At 42.9% G+C, this 11,532-nt stretch overlaps 1 protein-coding gene and 1 long non-coding RNA gene across 2 annotated transcripts; both read right to left on the bottom strand.

Annotated features, from left to right (window-relative positions):
• Positions 1 to 1,735: 1,735 nt before the first annotated feature.
• LOC148253765 (uncharacterized) lies at positions 1,736 to 8,625 on the bottom strand. The gene is made up of 3 exons (XM_088220489.1): positions 8,622 to 8,625; positions 7,337 to 8,521; positions 1,736 to 1,983 (listed from the first exon to the last, which is right to left on the bottom strand). Exons 1-3 carry the CDS (start codon positions 8,623 to 8,625, stop codon positions 1,928 to 1,930), a joined length of 1,245 nt encoding a protein of 414 aa, XP_088076615.1. The 3' UTR covers positions 1,736 to 1,927.
• A 9-nt stretch (positions 8,626 to 8,634) lies between these two features.
• On the bottom strand, positions 8,635 to 10,795 carry LOC148253764 (uncharacterized). Its single transcript, XR_015819299.1, has 2 exons — positions 10,416 to 10,795; positions 8,635 to 8,882 (listed from the first exon to the last, which is right to left on the bottom strand). It is a non-coding gene; the product is annotated as an uncharacterized LOC148253764 (long non-coding RNA).
• Positions 10,796 to 11,532: the final 737 nt, after the last annotated feature.

The raw sequence follows: 11,532 nt of genomic DNA, 5'->3' as shown, positions 1-11,532 counted from the left end.
CATTTACTTTCTGAAACTTTTCCTTTTCCTTCTCCTTTTCCACCTATTTCTACTTCTAAAACTTTGTTGGGACTGAATTTTACAACACATGCAGGCTTGTATTTTCTCACCGACCCATAAAAAATGGTTTTTTATTTTATAGGTCAGCATGGCAATTTGCATAATCGAAAGTCTTGATGCTATCATTATATTAAACAATTTTCAACTTGGTGCTTTTTAGTAATCCCAAACTCGTCTGACCGATTATATTGGGTCAACAAACACATAAGTCTATTTAGATGTTATATTTTACAATCTTCTTTAAGCACTTTTCACTACAAGAAAATCAATTTACATCATCACTCAGTTTTAATAACAAAAAGTTTCTTTTTATATAAGTAAATATGTATTGAATGTATAGGTGACTGGTCCATTAATATGACTACCTTTTTTATAGTTTATTACTAAATATCAAAAACTGTTTATATCTTAATAACCAAAATGAGGTTGTCAGTATGCTACCGTCAAGGTCTGGTCGTTAGCATAGAATAATTAGCTTTATATGGTTACTTAATCCAACCCAATTACCTTTACACTAAAACTTAATAAATCCACAAATGAAACAATATAAAGTTTCAAGTTTTTAAATTTAAGTTTTCAACATTGAAATCATGCATCGAAATTTAAAATTTTTAAAGTAGAAAATAAAGTCAATACCAACTTGTATGACTTTGGATAAACATATAACTAGTACATCATATTTTATGAGTGATTATAAATTTGTGATTTAGAATACTGAATATATATATATATATATATATATTAATAAAAAAAATATGAATTCATTGGAGTGATTAAATATATATATATATTTTTAAAAAAAATAATATTAATCCATAATAACTGTGCAGATCAAACGGTTGATAAGCAATTGATGTTATCAAAATGATATATAAATCTTTATCAAATAGATCATTTGTCACACTTTATTTTTTCTTTTTTTTAAAAAAAAAAAATTAGGTAATATCTACTTATATCATTTTACAATTAAAATACTTTCTAAATGAAATTGTTTTTCTGGAATATTGATGAAAAGTATGCATATGTAAATATAATTGTAAAAATCAATTATGTTATATTTTTAATTTGAAAAAATATTTATTTTATCTTACATAAAATCATAAAATATATTATGTTAAGACGATAATTAACAAAATCATAAAATATTTATTTATAACAACATCAAACTTATATATTATTTTAAATAAAATAAAACTTGTTCACATTCATTTATTAGTGATTAGACTAAAAATAGTATCAAAATTATTTAGGATTAAGAATATAATATGAAGCTTAGAAGTTTGACTTCTGAGTGAAATAAAATTTAATATATTATGTATACAACATCCACCTAATATATTTAAACTATCTTTACTTCTATTTTTTCATGTAGAATGAATTAACCCTTCACCCACCCTTTTAATGCAATTAAAAAAGGAATGCTTGCATAATTTAATTTAAATTCTATTCATAGTTAGCATTATAAAAGATCATGATTAATCTTATCTACCTTAACTAAACTAATTAATGAATATGTATATCATTTAGATTTTATAGCTTATAAACTTAAAAAAAAAAATGTACAAATCTAGAAAGTAAAGAAATCTTAAATGTTTTAAAACTAATTAATGAATATCCTGTAACACCCCGTTTTTTTTTTCTTAACGGTGTACGATAAAGCACCCATACAACACAATACCGAAATCCATATTATTCCAACCATGCACAAGAGATATCCACCTTCCATGTTCCAAATCAATTGTACATACATCTCCACCTCTACAACACATAGTAATACAATATCAAACATTCCTAGATATTCAATATCCAGACTAAACCATCCTTTCAAACTACTTTAAATCACAAACAAAACTTGTGCCCTATGGCACTACCGACGGGGCTCCGTTACCAGCCGCTCGGATCCCAATTCCGTCCTTACTCCACCTGTGAATGATGAGAAGTGAGTTTACATAACTCAATACGATAAAAATCAAGTTGTAAGTGTAATATGCAGTGACAAGAATTTCCAGAAATGTCTATATGCATTTATCCTACCCAACCCCAAACAACTCATAACCCTCTCCCTACACTAATTATCAAGGTCCCATTCCAAGACAATAGCACGGCCAAACAACCCCCCCCACCCAACAATCATCCACTAACTCTCGTCACCAACATCGGCGACTCCTACACTCTTCCCCCATCTCCCGACCTCACGAGGCCACACACACACACACCCAACCACCTTCATTCCACGTCACCAATATCGGCGACTCACACCTATATCTCCACCTCTCGACCTAATAGGCCACGCACACACCCACACACCATTATTCCGCGTCACCAACATCGGCGACTCACACTCACTCCTCCACCTCTCGACCTAAAGAGGCCACACACACACACAAATGCCATCATCTCGCGTCACCAACATCGGCGACTCATACTCACTCCTCCACCTCTCGACCTAAAGAGGCCACACACACACACAAATACCATCGTCTCGCGTCACCAACATCGGCGACTCATACTCACTCCTCCACCTCTCGACCTAAAGAGGCCACACACACACACAAATACCATCCTCTCGCGTCACCAACATCGGCGACTCATACTCACTCCTCCATCTCTCGACCTCGTTGGGCCACGCACACACACAAACATTTCCACCTCCCGTCACCACCATCCGTGACTCATGCACCCTTCTACCCCTCTCGGCCTTGCTAGGCCACACTCACATACATATCCCCTCCCTGCTCCACCAACATCGGCAACTCAACCCGCCCCTACCAACGGCCTCCAAATCTCCCCTCCCAAACCGCATGCTCCCATCTCCCCTTATGCCATGCTAGTCCCAAGCATTCTAACTTACTAACTCCTACTGACCACATTACTCCTCTTCTCCCATCCAATCCCCCTCAAACCTTGCTTCCTAGTCCCCTCTGCCGTACCTTCCAGCTCCCTTCCCTCTCCCACTGCCCCCTACCCACTACCTCCCCCATCCTCCTGCCTCCTCCCGGTTCCTATACACTTTTGCCTACCTAGGGCGATTAACCTCTCAGCTTGCACCGTTTCACGCCACATACACGCCCTCACCACCGTGCATTTCGGAGAAACACATCACCGCCTATTAACGGCTCCCTCCACATCCCCACCCACGCACACACCACACACACACCTCTTCTGTCCTCTCGAGTTTTTATCCCACCCGCGCCCCCTAGATTGTTCTCTCACATCCTCCTCACTCTGTTCTACCCGTACCACCCCCATCCTTCCCCACGGCCCCCCCCACACGACCCCACCACCGCCATACTTTCCCTTCCTTCCCCGATCACCTCCGTGAGCGCGCGGGACAACCCCACGCTTACGGCCTACCTTCACTGCTCCACTCCGTCGCGCCATTGCCGACGCCGCAACCTGCAACCAAATTTCTCAACACACACACACCACACCAAACAACTCAAATTTTCACCGTACCTCCCGTTTCCATCCTCCTTCTTCCTGCCGGTCGCGTCGTCCGTCCACGGCCTCCTTCCCTCTCCCTTCTCGCTCCCCTCCGCCCCGACTCTCTCCTCTCTCCTTCTGGAACTTTCCTCTTCTTCTTCTTCTCCGCTGTCCTCCTTCCCTCCTTTTCTCTTTTTCTCTTTTTCCTTTTCCTTCTTTTTTTTTCTTTTCTCCTTTCTTTCTCCTTCTCCCTTTTCCGACCTCCTTTTATACTCTGCCAGCCTACCCCAAAACGACATCGTTTTCCTACATCCCAAAACGACGTCGTTTTTCTTTCTTTCAAAACGACGTCGTTTTTTCCCTCTCTAAAACGACGTCGTTTTTATTATTATTATTATTTTTTTTTCTTTCTATTCTTTCTACTTTCTAGTCCTTACAACACTTCCCCCCTAAAAAAAAATTTGGTCCCTCAAATTTGGTTACCTTACCTCCAAACAATTCTGGATAATTTCGTCTCATTTCGTCTTCCCGTTCCCAGGTTGCCCCTTCCTTGGCATGATGTCTCCACTGTATCTTCACCATAGGTATCACCCTGCTCCTCAACTTCCTTTCTTGTCGTTCGAGAACTTGGATTGGCTCCTCCTCATAAGATAAGTCCTTCTCCAATGGCAACGATTCATACCTTAGAATGTGGTTGGGATCCGGACGGTATTTTCGTAGTAGTGATACGTGAAATACGTTGTGAACCCCACTGTACCGAGGAGGAAGCGCTACCCTATACGCAACCACCCCCACTTTTTCCAAAATCTCAAACGGCCCTATGAACCGGGGACTTAATTTCCCTTTCTTTCCAAACCTCAATAACCCTTTCATGGGAGAAACTTTCAGGAACACATGATCCCCTACTTCAAAGCTTAACTCTCTCCTACGATTGTCTGCGTACCCCTTCTGTCTACTCTGGGCAGCTTGTAAATTATGTCGTATCATCCGCACCTTAGCTGTGGTTTCCTCTACCATCTCCGGCCCCAACAACTGTCTTTCCCCCACCTCGCTCCAACACACCGGCGACCTACAGGGTCGACCATACAGAGCTTCATAAGGAGTCATGCCGATACTGGTGTGATAACTATTATTGTATGCAAATTCTATTAAGGGTAGTATGTCTTCCCAATCTCCTCCCGTGTCGATGACACAGGCTCTCAACATATCCTCCAACACTTGTATCGTCCTCTCCGTTTGTCCGTCCGTTGTGGGTGAAAAGCTGTGCTGAAGCTCAATTTAGTACCCAAAGCCTGTTGCAACCCTCTCCAAAATCTGGAAGTAAATCGGGGATCCCGGTCGGAGACAATTGTCACAGGAATGCCGTGTAATCTCACTACCTCTCTGATATACAGTCTCGCTAACCGTTCTACTGGATCGGTCACTTTCATTGCCAAGAAGTGGGAAGATTTAGTTAGACGATCAACCACCACCCAAATACTATCATGTTTCTTACGATTACCTGGCAACCCGGTCACAAAGTCCATAGAGACATGTTCCCACTTCCACTCGGGTATAGGTAAGGGTTGTAACAACCCCCCAGGCCGCTGGTGTTCCGCCTTGACTTGTTGGCATACCAAACACTTTAACACATACTCAGCCACATCCCTCTTCATGCCCCTCCACCAGAAGCTCTTCTGCAAATTTTTGTACATCTTCGTACTTCCCGGGTGTATAGCAAGTTTGGTGTCATGAGCCTCACTGAGTATCTCTTCTCTGAGTGTACAATCACTGGGAACGCACATTCTGGTTTGAAATCTGAGTATCCCATCGTTCCCCAACCCAAAATTTCCCACTATACCCTGTTCTACTCCCTCCCGGATCCTCTGTATCTCAGTGTCCCCCAATTGTCCCTCTCTTATTTTCTGAACCAAAGTAGGTTGTGCCCTCAAACTAGCCACATATCTGCCATTGTTCCCCTCTTGAATATCCAATCGTTGCATGGCTTCCCGTATACCCCACTCCGACACCATCAAATGAGATAACACCCCAGTACTCTTACGGCTGAGTGCATCTGCCACGACGTTTCCCCGTCCCGGGTAGTACTTAATTCTGCAGTCAAAATCTTTCAACAGATCCATCCATCTCCTCTGTCGCATATTCAATTCACGCTGCGTGAACAAGTACTGTAAACTTTTATGATCTGTGTAAATTTCAAATGTTTCCCCGTATAAGTAATGTCGCCACAGTTTTAAAGCATAGACCACTGCAGCTAGTTCCAAATCGTGTGTCGGATAGTTCTTTTCATGTGTCCTCAATTGTCGCGACCCGTACGCTATAACCTTTCCTTGTTGCATTAATACACAGCCTAACCCAACATGAGATGCATCGCTATATACTGCAAAATTACCCTCCCCCGATGGGATGGCCAATATTGGCGTAGTAGTCAGTCTATGTTTCAATTCCTGAAAGCTACTCTCACACTTTTCATCCCATTCGAACTCCACATTCTTCTTTGTCAGCTTGGTAAGAGGTGCTGCAATACTAGAAAACCCCCGCACACACCGACGGTAATATCCTGCTAAGCCCAGAAAACTCCTGATCTCTGTGACAGTCTTTGGTCTTTCCCACTTTACCACCGCTTCTATTTTCATTGGGTCTACTGATACCCCATCTCTCGACACAATATGTCCCAAGAAGGTAATTTGATCCAACCAGAACTCGCACTTACTAAGTTTCGCATACAGTTTAGCTTTTCGAAGCATCCCCAGCACCGTAGTCAGATGTTCTGCATGTTCTCCCAAATCTCTTGAGTAAATTAATATGTCATCTATGAAGACAATGACATAGCGATCCAACAGGGGTCGGAACACCCGATTCATCAAATCCATAAACACTGCAGGCGCATTCGTTAGTCCAAAAGGCATCACTAAAAATTCATAGTGACCATACCTGGTGCGGAATGCTGTCTTGGCAATGTCTTCGGCTCTTACCCGTAGCTGATGATACCCCGAACGCAAATCTATTTTTGAAAACACTTGTGCCCCTTGCAATTGATCAAATAAGTCGTCGATCCTAGGTAACGGATACCTATTCTTTATTGTCACTTGATTCAGGTCTCTATAATCAATACACATTCGCATGGATCCATCCTTCTTCTTAACAAACAGTACTGGGGCTCCCCACGGTGATACGCTCGGCCTTATAAATTTCTTATCCAGTAACTCTTGTAACTGTCTACTTAACTCCATTAGTTCTGATCTCGCCATCCTGTATGGGGTCTTAGAGATTGGTTGGGTGCCGGGCTGGAGTTCGATGGCGAATTCGACCTCTCTATTGGGTGGTAATCCCGGAAGGTCGTCTGGAAAAACGTCTGGGAAATCTCTTACCACTGGTATCTCTCAGAGTGTAAGTCTCTTATCCTCGTTACCTATCAAACGTAGACAAAATTATAATCCATATACATATTCTCGCTAGCACATTTTAATATAACACTCATTCATTCATTGAGATTTTTCTTTCCATACAGAAAAAGGTTCTTCGTTAGGCATCTTAAACACTACCCTCTTACGGAAACAGTCTACATGGGCACGTTGGGCCGCAAGCCAATCCATCCCCAGTATTACATCAAAATCCTTAATGTCTAACAAAATTAGATCCACTTTTAACTTCCTCCCCTCTACATCTACCTCACAAGAATCAAACATCACATCCGTACATAAAGGGCCATTAGTTGGCGTAGATATGACTAACACTCGATCTAACACTCGAGGTTCTATACCTATCCTAGATGCAAACATAGGCGATACAAATGAATGTGTGGCACCAGGGTCAATTAGTACTTTAGCAGGAATATCTGAAATGTAAAGTATACCTTGTATTATTTCGGAAGTGGCGGCCGCCTCTGGCGCTGTGATGGCGAACACCCGTCCTTGAACCCACGGTCTACCCGGCTCCTTCGGCAACGGGCAATCACGTACAAAATGTTGAGTGTTTCCGCACCGATAACAGCCCCGCCCGCCGCTCATACATGGTCGATCCCCATGATTTCTACCACATTGGGTGCAATTTGGTTTACTCCGGGATACCTGCTGACTCGGGGCAAAATCCGGTGCTATCCTCTGCCTTTTCTCTATTTGGCCGGAGGGGGGTGGTGGACGTCTGTAACTGGACTCCCCTTTACTGTTCTCAACTTGTTCTTTATACAGTGCTTCCACCAACTGTGCCTTTTCTAACACCATCTGATATGAGGGTAATGCAAACACAGCCACTTGACGATACAGTTCAGACCGTAACCCTTTTTCGAATCTGCGAGCCTTCTTGGTCTCATTCATCATCACCTCGGGCGCGAACCGCCCCAATTCTATGTACCTCTCAGCATATTCTACCACTGACAATCTTCCTTGTCTCAGTTCGGCAAACTCTATTTCCTTCCGTTGTCTCAAGAAATCTGGAAAATACTCTGCATTGAAGGCTTCCAGGAATACTTCCCAAGTGACTGGGGGAGCTAGAGTTCTTCTTTTTAGTTTCCACCAACGCTCAGCGGATCCTCTAAACATAAATGTGGCCAGTTGCACCTTCTGTTCAGTGGTCACTGTGATCACTTCGAATAATTTTTCGGTCTCCTTTATCCAGTCTTCCGCCACCAAGGGATCAGTACTCCCATTGAAAGCAGGAGGGTTTAACCTTCGATATTTCTCAATATTGCTGGTGTCCACCACACCCTGGTGAATCCCCGGTTGTGGGACCGAGGCTGTCTCAGCCCGTAGTTCTCTATCTCTGATCACTGTGGCCAGACTCTCCACCACTCTACACAGTCGGTTGAAGTCTTCCTGTTGTACCCCAGGCAGTCCCGTCTGGTTTACCGTTGGGCCAGGCGCGGGCCTCGGTTGTGTGGGAGGGGGCACCGCTTGATACGGGGGTGGCCCGTAAAATGCTGGGAGTGGTACCTGGGGACACCCAGGTGGTCGTTGTGGAATCCTCGGTGAGTCCCGCAGCCCCGGGACAGCCCCGCGATGGGGTCGGCCCCGTCCTTTCTTCGTCACCTCCCTTGATACACCTGCAGGATAGTTATACCAGTTAGTAGGTATACTTAGTTTTGCTCTGATACCAACTGTAACACCCCGTTTTTTTTTTCTTAACGGTGTACGATAAAGCACCCATACAACACAATACCGAAATCCATATTATTCCAACCATGCACAAGAGATATCCACCTTCCATGTTCCAAATCAATTGTACATACATCTCCACCTCTACAACACATAGTAATACAATATCAAACATTCCTAGATATTCAATATCCAGACTAAACCATCCTTTCAAACTACTTTAAATCACAAACAAAACTTGTGCCCTATGGCACTACCGACGGGGCTCCGTTACCAGCCGCTCGGATCCCAATTCCGTCCTTACTCCACCTGTGAATGATGAGAAGTGAGTTCACATAACTCAATACGATAAAAATCAAGTTGTAAGTGTAATATGCAGTGACAAGAATTTCCAGAAATGTCTATATGCATTTATCCTACCCAACCCCAAACAACTCATAACCCTCTCCCTACACTAATTATCAAGGTCCCATTCCAAGACAATAGCACGGCCAAACAACCCCCCCCACCCAACAATCATCCACTAACTCTCGTCACCAACATCGGCGACTCCTACACTCTTCCCCCATCTCCCGACCTCACGAGGCCACACACACACACACCCAACCACCTTCATTCCACGTCACCAATATCGGCGACTCACACCTATATCTCCACCTCTCGACCTAATAGGCCACGCACACACCCACACACCATTATTCCGCGTCACCAACATCGGCGACTCACACTCACTCCTCCACCTCTCGACCTAAAGAGGCCACACACACACACAAATGCCATCATCTCGCGTCACCAACATCGGCGACTCATACTCACTCCTCCACCTCTCGACCTAAAGAGGCCACACACACACACAAATACCATCGTCTCGCGTCACCAACATCGGCGACTCATACTCACTCCTCCACCTCTCGACCTAAAGAGGCCACACACACACACAAATACCATCCTCTCGCGTCACCAACATCGGCGACTCATACTCACTCCTCCATCTCTCGACCTCGTTGGGCCACGCACACACACAAACATTTCCACCTCCCGTCACCACCATCCGTGACTCATGCACCCTTCTACCCCTCTCGGCCTTGCTAGGCCACACTCACATACATATCCCCTCCCTGCTCCACCAACATCGGCAACTCAACCCGCCCCTACCAACGGCCTCCAAATCTCCCCTCCCAAACCGCATGCTCCCATCTCCCCTTATGCCATGCTAGTCCCAAGCATTCTAACTTACTAACTCCTACTGACCACATTACTCCTCTTCTCCCATCCAATCCCCCTCAAACCTTGCTTCCTAGTCCCCTCTGCCGTACCTTCCAGCTCCCTTCCCTCTCCCACTGCCCCCTACCCACTACCTCCCCCATCCTCCTGCCTCCTCCCGGTTCCTATACACTTTTGCCTACCTAGGGCGATTAACCTCTCAGCTTGCACCGTTTCACGCCACATACACGCCCTCACCACCGTGCATTTCGGAGAAACACATCACCGCCTATTAACGGCTCCCTCCACATCCCCACCCACGCACACACCACACACACACCTCTTCTGTCCTCTCGAGTTTTTATCCCACCCGCGCCCCCTAGATTGTTCTCTCACATCCTCCTCACTCTGTTCTACCCGTACCACCCCCATCCTTCCCCACGGCCCCCCCCACACGCCCCCAACACCGCCATACTTTCCCTTCCTTCCCCGATCACCTCCGTGAGCGCGCGGGACAACCCCACGCTTACGGCCTACCTTCACTGCTCCACTCCGTCGCGCCATTGCCGACGCCGCAACCTGCAACCAAATTTCTCTACACACACACACCACACCAAACAACTCAAATTTTCACCGTACCTCCCGTTTCCATCCTCCTTCTTCCTGCCGGTCGCGTCGTCCGTCCACGGCCTCCTTCCCTCTCCCTTCTCGCTCCCCTCCGCCCCGACTCTCTCCTCTCTCCTTCTGGAACTTTCCTCTTCTTCTTCTTCTCCGCTGTCCTCCTTCCCTCCTTTTCTCTTTTTCTCTTTTTCTCTTTTTCCTTTTCCTTCTTTTTTTTTTCTTTTCTCCTTTCTTTCTCCTTCTCCCTTTTCCGACCTCCTTTTATACTCTGCCAGCCTACCCCAAAACGACATCGTTTTCCTACATCCCAAAACGACGTCGTTTTTCTTTCTTTCAAAACGACGTCGTTTTTCCCCTCTCTAAAACGACGTCGTTTTTATTATTATTATTATTATTATTTTTTTCTTTCTATTCTTTCTACTTTCTAGTCCTTACATATCCTGGGTTACTTTTTTTTTTATATATATATTTTGATATAATTAAATATGAAATTTTAAAAATTAAATTTAATAAGTAAAATAAGAAATCATGATATTGTAATACTTTAATTTTATTGAGACTACTTTTTTAAAAAAAAAATTTTGGGTAAATATAGAATTAGATATTTTTACTAATATTAACTTTTTTGTCGCTAGCTAAAAATGATAATGGGTAATTTAAAGAATATGGTGAAGATGATTGTCATTTTCTACTTTAGTCATGATTAATCAATGCATGAGAAATTATGAGCAAGTTTAATGTCGTTGTGGCTCTTAAAATTATACAAGGATCAGTGATGTTGTGGTCCCACCATCAATCCCACGGTACCGAAATCTTTTTAATGCTAAATGTTGCTTAGTTGATTGTGTATGTTTATTTTTAAATAAATTATTAAATTAATTTTTAAAATTCAGTATTTATTATAATTTAGTCTTTACTAATTTTTTCATTATATTTTATATTTATTTCAATATTTAATTTTTTATTTTCTAATGAAAAATTAAAAGAATTAAATTGTATTTTAGATACTTTTATAAGTAGTTTTTAAAAAAATAATTTTAATTTATTAATCAACTCAATATATTAATAAGTTAAAAATAATTATTAATTAATTTATTTGATTAATTAGTAAATTTTTTATATTATTTTAAAAATA

Source organism: Carica papaya, chromosome 5 (assembly GCF_054855325.1).
Source record: "Carica papaya isolate Zhongbai chromosome 5, ASM5485532v1, whole genome shotgun sequence".
In the NCBI taxonomy this organism is placed as follows: domain Eukaryota; kingdom Viridiplantae; phylum Streptophyta; class Magnoliopsida; order Brassicales; family Caricaceae; genus Carica; species Carica papaya.
Note: the sequence above shows the minus strand (reverse complement) of the source record. Positions and strands in the feature narration are given on the sequence as shown.

Bases quoted from the DNA above. Each gene is read 5' to 3' on its own strand.
- LOC148253765 (XM_088220489.1), bottom strand. The intron at 1,984-7,336 runs GTATACTTTACA...CATCATTCACAG, and splicing joins CACTTCCGAAATAATACAAG to GTGGAGTAAGGACGGAATTG.